Source organism: Chenopodium quinoa, unplaced genomic scaffold (genome assembly GCF_001683475.1).
Source record: "Chenopodium quinoa cultivar QQ74 unplaced genomic scaffold, ASM168347v1, whole genome shotgun sequence".
Taxonomy (NCBI): domain Eukaryota; kingdom Viridiplantae; phylum Streptophyta; class Magnoliopsida; order Caryophyllales; family Amaranthaceae; genus Chenopodium; species Chenopodium quinoa.
The window spans coordinates 5,674,688-5,696,203 of NW_018744633.1; the positions used below are offsets into that span (position 1 = coordinate 5,674,688).

Sequence of the window (21,516 nt, forward strand, 5' to 3'; positions counted from 1 at the left end):
TACTTTACTCTAATACGAAGTATATTTTCTGTCTTTTACCTTTATTTTATTTTAGTTTATGATAAAATTAAAACAATATATGTTCTTATCAGAAAATAATATAATTGTACGAATAAATTTGCATGTTTAGCATGGCAATATAAACACTCTTAAAACAATCTTCTATCAATTTGTCTAGTGTCCTCATCTTCTAGAATAATCTTCTGTTAATTTGTAAAAATTTAGTTTTTATTTTATTATTAATGTATTTAATACTTTTTTGAAGACAAATGTATTTAATACTTATTTATCTAATTGTTTATTTTTCACCCATGTAGGTAGTAGGCTCAGGCATGAATCGGATCTAGTCAAGCCCATCACCAATGGATTCTCCTTCGGCCTTGGAACCGCGATCCAGGTGGAGCACAGTCCGCCAAAAGGCCCAAAATCGGCATAACTCATATTTACTTGTTTCCTACATGAGTCAAGACTAGGTCTAATTATTGTTATTCACAAAGTTTTATATGTGGCTGACCACACTGTTCGGCCAACCACAATTTATTATTATTTTTTTTAAAAAAATCTACCAATTCAACAGTCTTCTTACTGTAAATAATAATTGGCCAAACCAATTCAATGCTAGCTATTATTTTCGATGGGTTGGTTTGGAGTTTCAAAAACCTTCGACGACGACGAACACAAAGACGGCAACGAGCAGGTGGCGTGGGTGGTGGTGGTTCGTTTGTGGGTGGTGGTGGATTTTGGTGGTTTCATGAGTAGTGTTTTTAAGGCCAAAATCGGCCATAAAAACTCTAGATCTATAGTTTTCATGGTCGAATTTGGCCTTTTTAACCATATTTGAAGTGAAATTCGAAGTCTATTATTAATTTTAAAGGTATTTGTTCAATTTAATTTATTTATTTATTTATTTATTAACAATTTGGTTGTGGGTCCGGTTAGATCTATGTTTGTTTGTGGGTTCGACGCATGGTGGTGATGGCATGGCGTATTGGGGTGGAGCTAGTGGCGTTTTGGGGGTGGTGGTGGGTCAAGGGCTACTAGGTCGGGGGTTACTAGATGGGTAGGTCAAGGGTTAAGGGGTTACTAGATGGGTTACTTGAAGGGGTTACTTAAGTGAGGTTACTTGAAGGGGTTACTAGGGGCTACTTGGGAGATTATTTAAGTGGGGTTTACTTGAGGGGTTACTTGGGGGGCTACTTGGGAGATTATTTAAGTGATAGGATTACTTGGGGGGTTACTGGATGAGTTACTTGGTCGGTTAGGGGTTACTTGGAGTTACTAGGTTAGGGGTTACTTGGGGCTACTAGGTCTATTAGGGGTTATTTGGGGTTACTAGGTTAGGGGTTACTAGGTCAGTCAGGGGGTTACTGATATAGCACCTTACCACACCGTGCGGCCAGCCGCACCAGAAACGCGCTGTTTTTTATTTAGTTTCCTAGGTAGAATTGATGAAGTGCATGTTATTCAAGATATAAGAAAGTACAATAATGCTCGTAATACACTCTATGAAAGAACAAGCTTATTTTCTATTATACTAAAACACTATACGGACTATGTATTAGTGTTGTACCAGTTGTCAGTACAACGATTTCACCATAAGATTTACGGATAAGAAATTAGCCCGAAGTTTGCCAGCAATCATGAAAGCCTTGTAAACCACAGGTTTTACCAACTTGGACCCACCCCATGCAGTCATTTAGTCATTAACCACACTCTCATTCAACAAATCCACCCCTTTTTCTTTAGCCGTTGTAATAGCTGACCAAGACTTCAACATCCCCAAGAACCCCTCAAACGACATCGTTTTAGGTATGTCCAATTCCATTGGACGCCCCTCACTCCCTAGCCCAACATCTTCAAAGGGAAACGGCAGCGTTTTATACCCATCTAACACGTATTGAATCTTCGGGTCCCAATATGGTAGGGTCGTCTTATGAAATCGGTTCATAATTGGATCGAATGTGGGGCTCACTGCTACATCATTATAACACCAAACCGCGAATATTCCTCCAGGTTTTCTTAGTAACCGGTTCACTATAGAGTAAAAGTTAGGAAGATCGAACCAATGGACCGCTTGGGCTACAGTGATTAAATCGATTGAGCCTTCCGGTCCAATTAAGGAGATGAGGTCATTGTTACTTAAAGAGGTTGGTGTGTGGATGTACTTGACCCGAGGATGCTGGATGGCCCGGTTGATTTGGGGTTCACTTATGTCTGTTGCTATCACTTGATTGTAATATTCGGCAACCTTCACAAATGGTAAAAGGAGGTAATTAAAAAGCTTGTTCTTAATGAAGTTGAAATTGTCTAATTATACAAGCTGATAATCAAAAAAATTGAAACTATTAATGTTATTTAGATAAAATAGAAGGGTCTTAACAAGCCGAAATCTCTCACTGAATTGGGGGACAAGGTCACAAGGGTTACGAATTCCCACCCAAAGTGTCTCTAATAGAATTTGATCCCGCAAACCTCTCCAATTACAAACGGAGTACATCCGTTTTCATTTAATACTAACATCTACTAATTACACGAATATTAAGGAATTGGATTATAGGAAAGAACATGTAAATGAAATTGGACATACATTGTATAAATTTTTTTTTTAAAAAAAAAAAATAAAATAAAAAAAATATGCATTGAAGGTACTTGAGACTTGACAAATGACGATCAGCCAATGCCTCAATAAAGACGTGCCTAATTTTTCGGTATCATATCTTACTAATTTAATTCAACAACAATTTATAACAATCCTAGATCTAAACCATAAGAATCAAGAAAACGAATGTAATACGCAATAGATTAAAACCCGACTACATCATAACCCTATACGACTCATATCCCTTACAAATACGATCTAACACGAATTAGACAGACCCAACCATAGTAAAATACAAGTAAAAAAAATGTAACATAGAGAAAAAAGAAAGAGAAAGAGAGACATTACAGAGATAGCAGCTTGACCATTGCCAGTGCCAACATCCCAAGCCAAAGAATGGTGAGAAGTGCGATCAGCCAACAAAGAATACCATACCCTGCCATTTTTTTCTTTCTTTCCTTTTTTTTTTCAATTTTGTTTTCTTAAGGTTTATGCTGTTATATACAACTACTACAAGTACTTATATACGAAGTGGGACAATCGTTGACTTTATCAGCTAGAGTTGATCTCAACGGTGGAGATTTATCCACGTTACTTTATCTTTTATTTTATTTATGGCAACCGTTTTAATTATTTTGTTTATATTGGATAGAATTTATTATATTTTCCAAAATTACTAATTACGGAGTATGGATTTTTTATGTTTTTCGGACATGGAAGGGTAGAATACGATGTTAATAACATGACTACACAAGTACACGTCACGTCTATCAACCCTTTTAATTGTTGGCCTTATTTTTTTTTTTCTCTAGTTTAGAAAGTTTTAGTGTTTTACCATTATTTATATTTGTCCATAAATAAATGGAATTTGAGTATGAAATAGTATGGTTAGAAGGTTGTGGAAGAAATGTGTATGACATTAACAGTGAGATCATCAAGTGTTTTTACTTGTATTTATTTAATCTTTCCAACAAAGCGTTTGAAATGTGAGAAGGGAAGTTTTATCATAGGTGTGAGAAACTGAGAATGCATGTTTATGGGGTGTTTGGAAAAGTATAGTTGTAAAGATAGTTGTTAGCTATTAACTGTGAAGATAGATTAATTAGGTATAAGTGTACAGTAAAGTAGCGGTTAACTAGCTGTTATATATAAAAATCAATATTTTATTTTTAAAACTGTATACTACCTCCGTTATATATTATTTGCAACAATTTGACATAAAGTAGAGAGGAAAAATGTCTAATCGTTGCAAATAATATGTAACAGATGTAGTATTAAATTTTCAACAGCTACATCTAATTTCAAAAGATAATGTTTATAACTTTTCATAAAAACTAATCTCCACCACTAAAAGCTAATTTTGGTGTTTAGAGAGCCACAAGGGCGAGGGTAAGAATCGATCCCAAGAACACCTGGAATCGGGAAGGAAGCTCTAACCACTTGAGCTATCCCTCACTCTCGAATCACCATTAAAAGCTACTTTAACTACTAATTTTCTTTCTCAAAAAAAAAAAAAAAAAAAAAAAAAAAACAAAAAACAAAAAAAACTAAGAGCCTGTTTACATTTATTGAACTGAACTGATTGGAGCTGAACTGAACTGAACTGAGCTAAAATGAATATTTTATGAGAGAGAGAAATTAGGAGTTGAACTGAACTGAACTGATTGGAGCTGAACTGAATTGATTAGAGCTGAAGTGAACTGAACTGAAATTAAGTAAATTTAAACAGATCCTAATTTGCCAAACATTCACATTTTTTGTTAAGTGCAATAATGCTCGTAAAACACTCTAAAAGAACAAGCTTATTTTTTACAACACTAAAACATTATACGAACTCTGTATTAGTGTTGTAACAGTTTGTACCATAAGATTTACGGATTTGAAATTAACCCCGAACTTTGCCAGCAATCATAAAAACCTTACAAACCACAGGTTTAACCAGATGGGACCCACCCCATGCAGTCATTAAGTCATTAACAACACTCTCATTCAACAAATCCACCCCTTTTTCTTTAGCCGTTGTAACAGCTGACCAAGACTTCAACATCACCAAGTACCCCTCAAACGACATCATTTTAGGTATGTCCAATTCCATAGGACGCCCCTCACTCCCTAGCCCAACATCTTCAAAGGGAAACGGCAGCGTTTTATACCCATCTAACACGTATCGTAGCTTCGGGTCCCAATATGGTAGGGTTGTGTTATGAAACTCTTTCATAATCGGATCAAATGCGGGGCTCACTGTGACGTCCTTGTAACCCCAAACTGCGAATATTCCTCCACGTTTTTTTAGTAACCGGTCCACTATAGAGTAAAAGTTAGGAAGATCGAACCAATGGACCGCTTGGGCTACCGTGATTAAATCGACTGAGCCTTCCGGTCCAATTAAGGAGATGAGGTCATTGTTACTTAAAGAGGTTGGTGTGTGAATGTACTTGACCCGAGGATGATGGATGGCCCGATTGATTTGGGGTTCACTTATGTCTGTTGCTATCACTTGATTGTAATATTCGGCAACCTTCACAAATGGTAAAAAGTAAAGCTTAATTAAGTAACCTCACCTTAATTTCAGTTGTAAGGCCCTGTTCTCTTCACCTTAAAAAAATAAATAATTTCAGTTCAGTAAAAATAAGTTCAGTTCAGTAAAATTAATTTCATTTCAGTAAAAATAATTTCAGTTCAGTAAAATTCAGTTTTCTTAAAGAAGAATTATAATAGAAATTTAGTAAAAATAATTTAAGTTCAGTAAAAATAATTTCAATTCAGTAAAATTAAGTTCAGTTCAGTAAAAATAATTTCAGTTCAGCAAAACTAAGGTGAATCAAACAGGGCCTAATTGTCTAATTATACAAGCTAATTATTGAAAAATTTTAAACTATAAATGTTACTCCGTATTTTAGATAAAAAGAAATGGTTCTAATGAACTGAAACCTCTCACTGAATTGGGGGATAAGGTCACAAGGTAAGGGATTCTCACCCAAAGTCTAATAGAATTTGACCCCACAAAGCTCTCCAATTACAACCAGAGTACATTCGTTTTCGTCTAAACTTCACATCTACTTTTTTTTTTTTTTTTTTTTTTTTTGAATAGCTAAACTTAACATCTACTAATTACACAAATATTAAGGAAAATGATTATAAAGCAAAGAACATGTAAATGAAATTGGACGCACATTGTATTAAAATAAAAAATATTTATTAAGACATGCATTGAAGTTACTTGACTACTTGACAAATGACAATTAGCTAATGCCTCGCTAAAGACATGCATGCCTAATATTTGGGATTCTCGTCATCTTACCTTACTAATTTAATTTAAGAATAATTTATAACAATCCTAGATCTACTTATCTACACCATAAGAATCAAGGAAAATGAATGCAATACGCAACAGATTAAATCACGACTACACCATAACCGTTACAAGTAAAATTTAACACGAATTAGACAGACCCAACTATAGTAATATCATGTGGCCAGCCACAATTTTTATCTTTTATTATTTTTAAAATACCACAACTCTTCTCTCTCATTTTTTCTTAGCTTCTTCTCCAAGCCAAATCATACATCACCAACAACCATATCTCTACTCCACCCATTTTCTCTCTCCTCTTTTCTTAACTTCTTCTTTAAGCCAAACCACACATCACCAACAACCATATCTCTTCTCTACCCATTTTCTCTTTCCTCTTTGCCAAATTGCTATAATTAAAGCCCGAAATTGTAGAAATTGGGTGTCAAATTGTTGTGAAAATTTGTGATTAATTATCCTTAAGATCATGAACAACATTTGAAGTAGTGAAATCGATGAGTACCAATGAAATTTGAGCTCCTTTTCTTCGTAGAATCTCAAATCGAACATTCTACGTCAAAAATTGTAGGGTGTTACTAGTTTGCTCAGGGGTTACTTGTAGGGTGTTACTGGTTTGGTCAGGGATTACATGTAGGGTGTTATTGGTTTGGTCAGGGGTTACTTGTAGGGTGTTACTGGTTTTGGTCAGAGGTTACTTGTAGGGTGTTACTGGTTTTGGTCAGGGGTTAAGTTACTTGTAGGGTGTTACTGGTTTGGTCAGGGGTTACTTGTAGGGTGTTACTGATTTTGGTTAGGGGTTACTTGTAGGGTGTTACTGGTTTTGGTCAGGGGTTAGATTACTTGTAGGGTGTTACTGGTTTAGTCAGGGGTTACTTGTAGGGTGATATTGATTTTGGTCGGGGGTTACTTGTAGGGTGTTACTGGTTTTGGTCGGGGGTTACTTGTAGGGTGTTACTGGTTTTGGTCGGGGGTTACTTGTAGGGTGTTACTGGTTTGGTATGGGCCTACAAGCAACCCTTTTTTTTTTTTGAAACCAACCCTTGAATAAGTAATAAGTAACCATTGAATAAGTAATTCATACAAGTAACCTTTGAAGTAACTCATATAACTAACTCTTGAATAAGTAACTCATACAAGTAACCCTTGAATTAACCCATACAAGTAACCCCTAAAAAAAAAGTACCCTTGAAAAAAAAATATAAGTAACTCCTGAAAAAAAAAAATACAAGTAACCCTTGAATAACTAATCCATACAATTAACTCCTGAAAAAAAAAATACAAGTAACCCCTGAAAAAAAAAATACAAGTAACTTCTAAAAAAAAAATACAAGTAACACCTGAAAAAAAAAAATACAAGTAACCCCTGAAAAAAAAAAAATTACAAGTAACTCTTGAAAAAAAAAATACAAGTAACTCTGAAAAATACAAGTAATCCTGACAAAACCAGTAACCCCGTTATGCACGTGAATAATAACCCCGTTATGCGCGTGTCAGAATCCGTTATTATTACTGACTTGGCAGCAGGCCACACGGTGTGACCTGCTGCACCAAAAAAGTTCTGTAGTAATATACGTGTAAAAAAAAGAATGTAACATAGAGAAAGAGAGACATTATAGAGAAAGCAGCTTGACCATTGCCGGTACCAACATCCCAAGCCAAAGAATGGTGAGAAGTGCGATCAGCCAACAAAGAATACCATTCTTTTGGGTAATTTGGCCTTCCTTGTACATACAAATCTGCTTGCTTGTCAAATAACCCTGCCATTCCCTTTTTTCTACTGATTTTTGTTTTTTTTTAAGGTTTATGTTGTTTATACAACTAGTGAACTAGTACAAGAATTTATATACGAAGTGGGAATGCTTAAATCGTTGACTTTCTCAGCTAGAGTTGACGTCACTTTATCTTTTATTTTATTTATGGCAACCGTTCTATTTTTTTATTTTTTATTTTTGGAAAAAATTAATTATATTTTCTAAATTACTATGGATTTTTTTTTTTTTGGGACATGAAAGGATAGAATACAACTTGTTGAACTTTAGGTTCTGTTCTGATTTACTGAACTGAACTGATTGGAGTTGAATTGAATTGAACTGAACTGAATAGAGCTGAAATGAATTGATTTTTAGAGAAGGAAATTAGGAACTGAACTAATTGGGACATGAAATGATAGAATACGACTTGTTGAACTTTAGGGCCTGTTCTAATTTACTGAACTAAACTGAACTGAACTGAATATTTTATGAGAAAAGGAAATTAGGAACGAAACTGAATGAACTGAACTGAACAAGCTCTAAGCTGAATAGAACATGCTCTAAGTTGAAGAGAAAGACCCTTATTTTTTTTTCTGTTTGTCGATAAGTGGTAATTGAGTATGAAATTAAATAGTATGGTTAGGAGGTTGTGGAAGAAATGTGTATGACATTAACAATGAGATCATCAAGTGTTTTTATTTAATCTTTTCAAGTTTCAACACAGGGTTTGAAATGTGAGAATGAAATTTTTATTATAGGTGTGAGAAGGCATGTGTTTATAATTATTGTTTCTTTGAAGGTGAATTCTCATAATATGTGGTTCCTCAAAATAATATCTTGGAGAAACCTTGTTTTCTTTAAAATATCAATTTTAAAATATTTTCACAATAAGAAACAAATGTTAAAATATATACATTTGAAAACTGTACAAAAAGATATACTCCCTCCGTCCCTTATTGATAATCACTTATGGACATTTTTCACGGAAATTAATAAACATAAATAAAAGTAGTAAAAGTTCGTAAATTTACATTGAATATGCAAAAAAGTAGAGAGATAAAGTAATAAAAGTATGAGGAAAAACAAAATTTACATGAGAAAGTTAAATTTGTACAAATATTGTTGCAAATTGGAGAAAATTTTGGTAAAAAATTGATATTAATGATACTTGAAAAAAGCAAATGGAACTATCAAATTGGAACTAAAAATTAGCCATAAAAAACTATTAACAAGGGACGGAGAGAGTATAAGACAAACAAAAAGAATGGGATAAAGGTTAAAAAAAAACAAAACAACCAAAACAAATACTTCGTATGTTTTACTAAGGCAATAATACAATTAATACTTGTATAGTCGTTTTTTTTTTTTTTTTTTTTTTTATGAGCTACTGTGACATTGACATATTTTACCAAAATATAAAAATGTTTGAAATTGTGTCGGTTGTTTCACATTCTCATAAACCATGAACTTCAATATGATTGCAAGTAAAATCACACGCACTTGTGTTCGAACTTGGAAGACTGGCTAAATTTCTGGAATCTAGATTTGAGTTCAAAAATTATTTTCAATTTCATATCTCCTTTGATGATTTCCCTTTTAAAAAAATCACTCCATAACATCACTCCATATTTAAAATTGAGATTTCTAATTCGAAAAATCGCTCCTTTCTTTAGCCGTAAAACTAATATGAGGGCAACACAGAGTGCTAACGAGTCTAGAAAATTTACAGAAATTAACATGAACAAAATACCTAATGCAATAACAAAATACTCGTATATTACCCTAATCAAAATATAGAGTTCGTACTACCTTTCGGGTAGTCAAGTATATGAATCTCTCTTACGGAATACAAATCTACTGATACAAACAAGTAGATGGATGTGATTAGCCAAAGTGACTATCATCTTACAAATCTATATACAATGAAGTATAAATTTAATCTTGTATACAATGAAGTATGTTTTTTTTGTAAATTCTGAGTCAAAATTTTCCTTTCTTCCCACCCCTCAATTGTGCTAAATCCAATGCTCCTTTTTTGTAAAATTTGACAGCAAATTTTCCCTTCTTTGATTTGACTAGAAAATCTTGCCAACTCAGAAGATGTGAATCATGTGATTGTTGCATCTTCTTTCACAAAATGTAAGTGGATCTTTAACCAGATGATCAATAACATGAAATTATCGTTCTTTAAGCTTCCTAGATCAAGAAGCCATGTATAATTTCAGAGGTTTTTCGCTCTCATTGCTGTCCGTCAATGGAGAAGAAGAAGATGATGACAACGACGACAATGATTTAGGACTTTCCTGGATTTCAGGGACACCTCCATCATCCTCACCTAAAACTACTACCCCTCCAAAATGAACCCGTCTAGGACTTCCTGGCTGTACAACCACCCCAGATGCTCTGTTTACATTCTCGTTCCCACTCCCATTTTCTAAATCAACATTGCTACCATTTCCACCATCGACGACACCATTACTAATACTTGTACTAACAATTGGAATAGGACTAACACCATCCCCGTTACTATTCCTAGCAGACACACCAGAAGGAACAGCATCATCAGGGTGATCATCAGCACCAGAGGAACCAAAACAAGACATCCTAAACCCACAAGCACGAGAAACAATCCGATAAACCAATGTGAGGAACCAAAAGAACCAAGGGAAGCAAACTAGAGACCCGCCAATAACGGGGTACAAAGAAGTATCCAGGTATGCAGGCTGGATCATGTACAGCACCAAGAAGACTGCACCTGAGACTGTGAAGATCAAAAGAAGGGAAGAGATGACCCATATATAACAAATCCCGGCCTTCGAATCCTCTGATATTGCCATTGGAAGATTTCGAGGATTACGACAAGAAGAATCAGACTTTAGGACAGGGGGTGGAAAATAAAAGCTACATCTCTAGGTATTCCATGTCCCATCTGCTCAACAACAATGTCATTGTACAGAGTATGAAACAAAGGGAAAATGGGGAGGAAAGGGGGAGAAAGAGAAGGAAAAATGAATAATTTAATGGAATGGAGGTTGATGGGGGTACATGGCAACACGATATGGGCAGAAATTGGTGTGATCATTAAGAGATTAGCAAATCAATCCAACCAAAGCTTGTTGACTTATGCCTTGATTAAACATCAGTTTTTGAGTTTTTGCCAACTATTTTATTTGTCATCATGGGGTCATCACACAGCACAGCAGTTTCCAGTTTCCAATTTTTAAATTTTATTAATTGGATAATAACCACCAATTAGATAAGCTTCAATAAGCCCACTATCCTTACTAGGCCCAATCCACTATATTTCCAACATTAGAGGTGGAAATAAAGTCGTTTTTGGTCATATTCGTAAGAGGAAACTAATGGTTCGGGAGCAGGCCTATTTGGGCCGCGTCAAATTTATGTCTATTAAAAAAATAGATTATTGTGGGAAACAAATTAAATTTAGTTATCAAGGTATTAACCAAATTAAAATTAATAGGCGAGAAAAATATAAAAGCCTGAATTGTATCTGAAGTTTCAATAATGTACAAAGAGAAGCCTAAAATCAATTCAGAAGAACAAAATTGGATATTATCTGAATAAAGTTCCTATTTACAACTAAGTTGTCAAAGAGGAAAAAATTGCCGAAGTATCTGTATAAGCACTTCAGCTTCAAAGCAACATATAATATTACTATACTAGCATCAGTGTATCACAACTAAGTTGAATAACAAAATTGGCAATTGCAAAGCTAATTCAGGATTAGACAAAAAAGACACATCACCTTTTATATGCTTTAACTTTTCTTCTTACTTGCCGGTGTTGAATTTTCTCTGATCCGAGCCAGTTGCTTCAGAGAAATGAAGGTCCAAAGAGCTTCCATCATGGATTTCTAACCGTCCAAGAGACAAGAATTGGAGTAGTTTATCATACAACCCACCATGCTGAAGCACCGCGGCATAGGCTTATGCCCACATGATAACCAAGAGTTACATTTCCAACATATAGATTCACATACTAAGAGCTGATTGCCTCTACCACTGAAGATTCTTCCTTCTCAGGCTCAACTAAGACAGAAGACATCATCTGGCGCCTCCTCTGTTCCTGAACTTGCCTTCGGTTTGTTTCCAGAATGATCATCAGAGCAGTGATGTCAGCAGGGCTTACCCCACCAACTCTGCTTGCCTGGCCAATGGTCTGTGGCCTTACCTGCAAGGAGGAAAAAGAAAACTAACATTTCAGACACGTGGCTCAAATCTTGCTAAATATAAGGACTTACAATAACATTCTGCATGAAAAAGCAAGATGAGAAAACATGATGGTCACAAAAAACCCATTAACATGCCCTCCCTCTTTCAAAATTCCAAAATGTAGTATGCCACAAGGGGCATTCTACAACCTAAAAGTTACTGCAACATAGATTTAATATGTTCACCAAGCCAACCTGTTGTTCAATGAGTTCTAGTTACATCTCAAGTTAACATTCACTGGGATGGTAAGCGGCAACGACTTGATCTAATAAACTAAGCTATTTGGGTATCTAATAAAGCTTTCAAAGAACTCTAGTAGTCTTATCATTGGAAGCTAAAATTTATTAGAAAATAAACATTGATATACCTCAATAGAAATTACATTAGGGATCATATATCATATTTTTCTTTTTTTTTTTCTTTCTTATTATTGAGAAGTGAGGCCAAAACACAAATTGCAGACTGAGGAGAAACATCTACACATTTTTATTTTATTTTTTCCCTTTAGGGAATTGGGAGAGAGGGGATTGGGAGGGACAGAGGGTAATGATATGCAATTGATTCTTCAGGGTGAATAGTTTAATCACGTAACTGACAATATCAATGTTTAAACGATGCCACCCCATACTCTAATGCAAGCTACAAGGTCACTGATCAACACTACAGGAATGCAATGTTAAAAGAGATGGAATTTGCCAAGTTTTGTATCCATGAGATAAGCCTGGTACTAGTACACAAGAAAAGCATCTCCAGGGTTCAAAAAGCACAAAATTATCAAAGAGATGTTAAATAATACAAGAATTGACCCTGTCGGATGCTGCAGATTATACATATAAGAGAGTACATACCTTAGAGAGTTTCTCTCGTGCCTCCCAAGACAAAGTGGTCATTGAATAATAATCTAAATTGTCTGGAAGTGGTTTGTGTTGTTGATGAACCATCTACAAATACAGCAAAGATAAAATCAAGGATGACAATGGAAGGGATTTCATACTTGAGGACATGTGAGCCAGATAAAGCAGACAGGGTTATAAAGAGTTAAGACAAACATGCCAAGAGCACACAAGAATTCACCTGTTGCAGCTGCTGTTGCTGTCTGACAATGAATCCCTCATATTTAATATCAATTTCTACGCATTCTTTCTCCATTTTGGATAGGCATTGATTCCCAAACCCATGCTTATCCAGAACTCTATACTCTATATGTGGCTTTTTAAGAAGACTCTCCAAGGTTGATGAATCCTTCACCGGTTGATTAGATAAAAGGGTAACATCAGCAGCCAGATCACCGCCTACACACATAGAAAGTACCAGAAACTTAGAGATAACCAAGAAGGTGGAAACCTCACCCTCTCTATAAACCAAGTTAGCACCTTTTCTATATTAACTTTTCTTAATATTAAGAATGTCCACTTTTAAAATCAAAATAGAAATCAGCAAGACATAGTTACTCAAAAGAGTAGAACAAAGAAAAGTATTTATTTGAAACAAGAAAAAACAACCACTACTACAGAAAATGGGGACAAATCTACTGGTCAGTGTTGCATCGAAAAAATGGGAAGACACTCCAATTCAAAATGTGATCATCCATTTAACAAACTCCTATATATGCCTTTTTTCTCATAGCAAGTCGAACTGTTTAAAAGGTTCACAAGTCCTTTCAGAAACTGCAATGCAGCATGCCAAGAGAAGTATGTCTAAAAAAACTCTTGCCATTACTTTGAATACTTTGACCCACAACTTCCTGCCCTCAAGAAAAAAAAAAAAAAAAAAGAAAAAAAAGGACAGAAGAAAGCTTACCAGAAATCCTGACAGTTTTCAGCCGTTTTTTCTCCTCTGCAATTCGTGATTGCTTATCTTGGTATAGTTTCCAGCGTCTATCATCAATCAAACCAATTTCATAGCCCAGAGGTGTAAGACGGCTATCGGCATTATCAGATCGAAGAAGTAATCGGTGTTCTGAACGACTGAAAGAAGCATGGAAATTAAGAAATCAATTGAAGAAAAAAGGAAAATTTCCCATTTCTTTCCAAGGACTTCTAGAAACATTATGTATGAAAGTCTAAAATGCTAGTACCTTGTTAACACTCGATAAGGTTCTCGGAGATCTTTGGTGATTAAGTCATCAATTAAAGTGCCAATATAGCTGCTTTCTCTCTCAAGAACAATAAGGGATTTTCCATCAGCATGCCTTGCAGCATTAACTCCAGAAATGATGCCCTACAGAAAGGTAAACAACATACAGCTCAGTTTTAGGGAACTTGGATTTATCCTGATAGCCAGATTGGTGGCCCATGACGTGCAAGGGGTTAAATGTGAGTAATATTTCTTTTGAGTAATTATCATATATTATTATTTTTGCACATGCTAAATACTCCTTACGGAGTATTATCAAAGGATTCTCCCAGATACTTTTCAGTATACTTGTACCAGAAAATAACAATACCTATGTTCTATAAAATAAATCAGTAAGCTAGAAAACAGAAAGGTTTTTTTAGCTTCTTTGTCATCATGCTTTTTCCTGATACTACTTTTAAAGAAGTGTTTTGTGACTTTGTCTGACATGAGTAGGGAGTTACAATCCATTCCTATAGATATCATGTAGTCTTATACAAATATAACTCTTCTTTGATGTAATATAGAATGAGAGAAAAGATAAGGGCGTGGGGAAGTTAAACCTGTGCAGCAGCTTCCTCGTAGCCGGTTGTTCCGTTAATCTGACCAGAGAAGAAAAGACCTTGAATCTTTTTGGTCATCAGAGATCTAGAGCACTGGTGAGCAGGCAAATAATCATATTCCACAGCATAAGCTGGCCTCAGCATCGTACAGTTTTCAAGTCCAGGTAATGTTCGCAGCAATGGTAGCTGCAGCCTCTCAGGTAAACCAGTTGAGAATCCCTGCAAACAAATGTTAATTTGACGTTGTATTATCAATTCAGGGGAGAAGGTATGACGTTATTACCATTCAAAAGAATCGAAGGCTGATCAAAAACCTAATACGTTGTAGAAAATTAAGACAAAAGTAATTAGAGAACTTGCATTAAACTATTTTCTGACAGCAGAGGAACCAATCAACTAAGCAAGATAATGTTAAAATAATAAATACAGAACACAGAATACCTGTACATAAAGCTCAGGCACAGTTCGGCCCTCTGGTTCAAGAAAAATTTGATGTGACTCCTTGTCTTGAAACCTAACAATCTGAAGCACCAAAGAGTGATACAAGAAGATTTCTGAGAGAATGAATATAAGGTGAAATCTTTATAGAAACAGTACCCCCCCCCCCCTCCCCACAAAAAAAAAAAAAAAAAAAAAAAAAAAAGAAAAAAAAAAGACATAAACTACTTCCTTGCAGGATTAGACTGAGTTCATTGGCTTCATCCATGCACCAGTCTCCCCTCCATAAACAGAAGAATAGCACAAGACACTGGATTTATGGCTTTATGCGGAGTAGACACTACAAACATCCTACTATACAGTAAATCAAAGATAATGGAGTACCAGAGCAAGCCATTTCATTGGTGGTTCTTGTGAGTTGTGAGATCCCTCTGACTAACGTATTTCTTGTTAAGATATCTCTAGACAACACATAAGTAATAACAACTTTTGCTAAAAAGAAAAAAAATACATACTTTGCCTAGAATGACCTTGAATGTCTTTTTAGGGCTCAACTATAGCATTAGCATGCTACCAAAGCCACTATCTCAATTCTAGCATTCTCAGCAAATCTCACTACATCAGTTAGAATCTTACTGACACTTAAATTACCTAAAACTTTGTGAAATTAAAAAGTTTCAATTCACATAAAAAGAAAGAAAATAAAGGTGAAGATCTATACATTAATGATTAGGGATTAAGAGATTAAACCTATTGACTAACTTCCATTTCTGAAAATTGTGCTTGCTTGATAACTTTTTCCTTCAGAGGGGTAAAATAATAAGAGTGCAGTGGTGCATGAAAATGTTAGGTTGTAAAATTTACCTTATCCTCAATAGAAGGGCAATATCTAGGCCCTTTAGCATCAACCCACCCACCATATGTTGGAGTTTCATGCAAGTTTTCCTTGATCAGCGTGTGTGTACTTTTTGTTGTACGTGTCAGATAACAGCACATCTGTTCCCTTTCAATATGAAGCTCAGGGTCAAAGGTGAACCAGCCGACCTGCTCAATCACCATTACAAAATCAGTACAATTACTTCCTGTGCCAATTGTAACAATAGAAGTAGACTTTACCAAGATTTGCATATACATGATGCCATACAAATCAGAGCCAAAAAATAAAAAAGTTGATCAATATTTCCATCCAAAAACTTCAACAGTTAAACGTACACATAAGATTTAATGACAGAACCTCTTCATCTCCGTGTTGGGGTTCCAATTTGGAAAAGTCTACAGTACGAGTGTCTACACGTGCAGGAGTCCCTGTTTTCAACCTATCAGTTTCAAATCCAAGATGTTGAAGATTTTCAGTGAGTCCAACAGAGGCTGACTCGCCAGCTCTTCCTGCATCCATGGAGGTTCTTCCAACCCATATTTTGCCACTCATGAATGTCCCAGTAGTAAGAACAACAGAAGGTGCATAAAAATTCATTCCAAAGAAAGTCCGGACTCCTTCAACATTATCATTCTTCCCAACAATGATTTCTGTCACCATAGCCTCTCTAATCGAGAGATTGTCAGTACTGCAAAAGTAAAATGATTAGTTGATAACAGGAATTGTCATAAGGAACCATACAACTAAATTGAACATCAACATAGGAAAAAAAATTCATGTGATATTTACATGTTCTCCATAAACTACGCACGTATCTTCCAATGTTCTACTAGATACCAATTAGAAAGCATTATTCTCTCCATGTCTTTTTACTTCCTAAATATTTCTTAAATGATTGTCTAAAATTACTTGCTACATACCCATTTTTGGCAAGCTTTTTTAATCTACATTATATCTAAAGTTAGGACCCACGCAAATTCACCCTTTATTCTCTCAAAGTTTTCACTTCCTAAAAACTCTGCCGACAGCAAAGGTAACAAGTAAAATGAGACAGGGGTAGTATTTTCTATCTACTTTTCAAAATTTATTCAATATTGATGCACGCTTGATAAGTTGGCCGGAACAACAAATTATTCTAGCAAAAGCCTTGGGGAGGGATAAAACAATTATGTAAGCTGCATCTTCTGCCAGAAGCCAGACTTCTATAAATCAAAGTGACAACATCCCAACTGAGGAATGACGGTTGAATTAAATTATAAACAAACCACAATGATAAGTTAATACAGAGTACGAGTTTTTAAAAAAGGCAATACATAGTCCTCAGTTGTCACAATTCATCATATTCCGACAAATTAAAAAGTCCTTTAGAATAGGTTAGTGGCAGTAGCATACTTTTCAACAACATTCCTCATCTCCATAGCATATTCCCTCTTATCAGTTTGTGCACGCAGTGCTCGAACTGCTGGGCCTCTGGATGTGTTAAGCACACGTTTTTGCAGATAGCACCTAAAATTTGAACCAAAAAAAAAAAGGAAAGAAAGAAGATAGGCATCAAACTCTTTGTAAAGCAAAAGCCATAAATCTTCATCAACGATAATGGTACAGATAGATAACTCATATAAACAATTTCCTACAAAATTCAAAACTTCAGAAGCACAGATGTAGCACAGAAATTCAGAAACAACATATGCCTCAAAAAAATATAATGAGATAGCACAACAGGCTCCCCCAAAATCAAGCTGTCACCGTATGATTACAATAAATTCTTTCTAATATGAAAACATTATATGATTTCAAATAGGCTGGAATTGGCAAGAAAAGCAGTCATGGACATAGTAAACAGTTTTTCATCACATCATCAGCTTTTCGTCTTTAATCAAATAGCAAACAGTGTGTGGTGTCTCCCTTTCTCAGACCCCCATTAAATTCCTATTCAAAACAAATATTACCTATCAGCAATCTTTCCTATCTCACCACCAAGGGCATCCACTTCATGTACAAGTTGTGATTTTGCAGGCCCACCAACTGCCGGATTGCATGGCTGCATGCAAATTCTTGGTTAGCTTTACTGCTGACCAAATAAGATAAAGTATAGTGAACAGAGAGTGGAAAACAAAACACTGAAGCAGCAATCTCAGCCTTCTCAATAGTCACTAGTTTAAGAAATGGGAGCCAATGAAAGGTTATACAAAGTCAAGATCAACACCAGTCTGAAGAAAAAAGACTGAAATATCTTTAAGACACTAATTTAAATACACATAGTCATAGCAATTTGGCATACTGATCTCCATTATCAATGTGTTTCCCCCTGACTATATGAGAATAAATTTTCAACATACAAATGCACTGGGAAGAATATGACAAGAGATGTACTACGTCTTTGAATAGCATTTACACCTAAAATCATTCTTAAATCCATTTCGCATCAAGATGTTCAATTAAGTACAGTTACTGCTTTCCTTTTTCACGATTAGGTTGCTTATGAGCATGCAATGCAAGAGGGGTGCAAGAGTAATGGATATACAATCATTTTCCAAAAAAAATGGAGAATATCATGTTTCAATTTCAATGCTACAATGGAATAAAGTCGTGTACCTTCAACATCTAGCTACTTCCAATATCCAAATATGGAATCCTGGAAAACTAAGACAAAGACTAGTTGATGGAAAATGGACTAAACAGGCAAACAAATTGAAAATCTACTTTCTTTATAACTACTTATTCTTCATGGAGAGGTTGAGTACACCAAGAAGTAAGAGATATATCCTATGTGTGTCAGAAGATTTACCTGCCATGCAATTCTGTCAATGTTTAGCGTGAGAAGTAGAGTCTTTGCCCCTACTCGAGCAGAGGCAAGAGCAGCTTCACATCCAGCATGTCCACCTCCAACCACAATGACATCGTATGTTTCATGGGCTGCTTCACAGGAACACCCAAGTCAAGGAATCAGGATTAATATAAAAAAAGATAACAAACCAGTACTCAATCAATGTACTCCCAATTAGGCAGTCATAATGGGATTATTTTTAGACAGTCAAGTCAAGCTGGAAAAATATGTTATTTTTATGTCATAATACGATGAAAGTCTCCTAACATAAGAATGTATGAGATCTAATCCCCTAATAAGAGCAATTATACCACAGCTACAAGTAGGATAATCAAATTAGCTAACTATGATAAAGTGCTTGCCCAGTTAGGTCACTTCTTATTTTTATCGACCAATCAGAACCTGATTTTAAAAGCAAATGTAACTCATCAATATTGATCAAATTATCCAATGAGCACACAAAAGAAATTAAAATTTGGTGCAAAATCGGAATTCCTGCGATGTACTCATCAATATTGGCAATAACATTGGACAGGCACGGTATATTCTGATCTTGGTTGTAATAATTATGCAGAATGCAACCAGGGGTGTGCCATTTTACACACAAAGAAATCACAATACGAGCCGCCAACTAAGTTCCTAAACACTTACTTATATTCACTTCCAAGTCATGAAAGTTCCATTGAACTCCCAACATGAAATCTAAGTCCAAAACACCAGTTGCATAGTCCAGATTTCCAAAAAGATCCAATAATAATGACCAAATTTCAGCTTAAGTTCATACATAAATTCTAAACCATTTTGCCATTAATCCTGCATAAACTCAAAACAATTCGTAAAAATGCCCAAATCAAACAACAAAGTACATAATTCAAAAACCCAGAAAAATCCCAGATGTGTGAGGCCAGAATTGTTAGTCAAAATACAATCTTTCGATAGCTACTCAACAACCCCAACATGAACACCAACTGTTCGCTAAAATGCCGCTATGAAAACCCAAACAAAAATGAAGAAAATTGAACATTTTGGTATCAGGGGAACGAAGGAGAGAGAAATTAACAACTCACCGACATAACTAGACGCTGAAACAGTGAATTTCCTGGTGGAATTGAAGGATAAAGGGGGACAATAGCGGAGTGACTTGGAGCGAAAAGAGGGATGGCGAGGTTTGAAGAGTGAAGAAGACAGAAACGAAGTGGGTATGGAAGATACAGCAGGAAAATGGCGCGTAATCCGAGTGAATTGAATAAAAGTAGTTGCCGCCATTAGAGAGTGATGAAGCTTTTTCTGGTTCTATAGAGCTTCCATGGTTCAAGTCATAGAAAAGATAAGCCTGTGATAAACAATTAGGAGACTCGTTTTTCTTTTTAGAAGGAGATTGACTTTTTTGAGAAATGGAAGGAGATTGACTTTCAAATTGAGGTAATTTGTGTATTGATTTCACATTTTTTTCACAAATGGTTTTTTTTTTTTTTTTTTGACATCAATATGTAAAATTAAAATTATGTGATTCAACTTTCAAGTTGTTGTGTGGATTTTGCAAAGATAATTCTATAGCAAATAATATTTGGCTTATTGGTATAAGCAATTTGGAGATAGAGATTATCTTACCCTTCTACTAATTACCAAGAAGTCTTGCTCCTTAACCCAAACTGAGTAGATATGTTAGAGATTTTTGTCAAATAGGCGTGTTATCCTTACCTACTAAAAAAGGTACCAATTTTGCAAACTACGAAGTACTCGTATGATTTTATGTATCAAAATTTATTAAAATACACAGTTGCTAAATACAACCCCTATTTACTCTAACACACCCTCTTAAAAAACCAAATATGCCCCTCCTTCCTTATTCTTTCCTTGATATTCTCCTATTGTGCTTCAACGAGTTTTTATGTTTCTAAAAAATTTTCAACTTGTCTACCAACTACAAAATTAGTGTACTAATCATCATGATTATAAGATCACAAACCAAAAACAACATTATACGACAAGACCAACATGAGAAATTCGTGGATAATTTATATATCTGATTTATGAAACTATAATGAAACATATTCCCTTTTGCACATTAATTTGATAGAGTGTTGTCTATACAAAAATTGGCTATAGGCTTATGACTTACTCATGCATATGTTTTGTGCATCTCTTATGTTATAGAGTATCACTAGTGTTTATAAGTAATGTGAACTAAATTGATGTGTTGTGTAACACTGCATAGGCCTTTGAAAATATGTTTCCACTACTAAACATCATAGTTAAAAACTCACAATTTTGCTTGAGTTATGTATCTTTGAAATCTAATTTGTTTTTAAACATTTTTCATGTCTGATAGAATTTCTACATATAACTTATGTATCTTATATGTAAGCATGAATTTGTATTTTAATGGCATTGTGGTAAATAAGTGCCTTGATTTCCAAGCAAGTAGAATAAAAATAAAAAATTCTCTTCACTTTTAGGACATTAGATGTTTATTCATGCCATTTGCTAGTGAATTTGAATACGTTTGCCCGAAGATCATTCCACAAAGAAGAATAAGAAGAACATAAGAGAAATAGAAAGAGAAGTATCGAATTAAATATATCTTTTTCATGTATATTTTAGGGTAATAAAGTATTATCAATTACATAACGACAATATCAAACCCCAAATTTTCTTTGACTGCTTAAGTAGTTTGATCATAAAGCTTAAGAAAACTTCAATTGTAGAAGATTGCAATTATTGGTGGTTTTGCTATCAAATTCAAAGAAACCCCTAAGAGAAAATATTAAAATCAATGGAATGATTTACCCTAATATGAT

General features: G+C 34.9%; 3 protein-coding genes and 1 pseudogene across 4 annotated transcripts; all 4 read right to left on the reverse strand.

The window, feature by feature from the left end:
- Positions 1–1,334: 1,334 nt before the first annotated feature.
- On the reverse strand, positions 1,335–3,064 carry LOC110701464 (annotated as a pseudogene).
- Positions 3,065–4,302: 1,238 nt separating this feature from the next.
- LOC110701518 (putative methyltransferase DDB_G0268948) lies at positions 4,303–8,615 on the reverse strand. The gene is made up of 2 exons (XM_021879156.1): positions 7,506–8,615; positions 4,303–5,117 (listed from the first exon to the last, which is right to left on the reverse strand). Exons 1-2 carry the CDS (start codon positions 7,674–7,676, stop codon positions 4,485–4,487), a joined length of 804 nt encoding a protein of 267 aa, XP_021734848.1. The 5' UTR covers positions 7,677–8,615; the 3' UTR covers positions 4,303–4,484.
- Positions 8,616–9,864: 1,249 nt separating this feature from the next.
- Positions 9,865–10,500, reverse strand: LOC110701465. Its single transcript, XM_021879116.1, has one exon. It carries the CDS (start codon positions 10,498–10,500, stop codon positions 9,865–9,867), a length of 636 nt encoding a protein of 211 aa, XP_021734808.1.
- Positions 10,501–11,212: 712 nt separating this feature from the next.
- LOC110701276 (tRNA uridine 5-carboxymethylaminomethyl modification enzyme MnmG-like) lies at positions 11,213–20,369 on the reverse strand. 2 transcript variants are annotated; one of them, XM_021878898.1, is made up of 13 exons: positions 19,783–20,369; positions 18,677–18,807; positions 17,838–17,929; positions 17,281–17,394; positions 16,246–16,576; positions 15,876–16,055; positions 15,015–15,095; positions 14,574–14,792; positions 13,973–14,115; positions 13,696–13,862; positions 12,970–13,187; positions 12,744–12,836; positions 11,213–11,854 (listed from the first exon to the last, which is right to left on the reverse strand). In XM_021878898.1, exons 1-13 carry the CDS (start codon positions 19,979–19,981, stop codon positions 11,663–11,665), a joined length of 2,160 nt encoding a protein of 719 aa, XP_021734590.1. In that variant the 5' UTR covers positions 19,982–20,369; the 3' UTR covers positions 11,213–11,662. The 2 variants fall into 2 exon arrangements, with proteins under 2 accessions (XP_021734590.1, XP_021734591.1); XM_021878899.1 differs by having other exon boundaries at positions 18,677–18,804; positions 19,783–20,365.
- Positions 20,370–21,516: the final 1,147 nt, after the last annotated feature.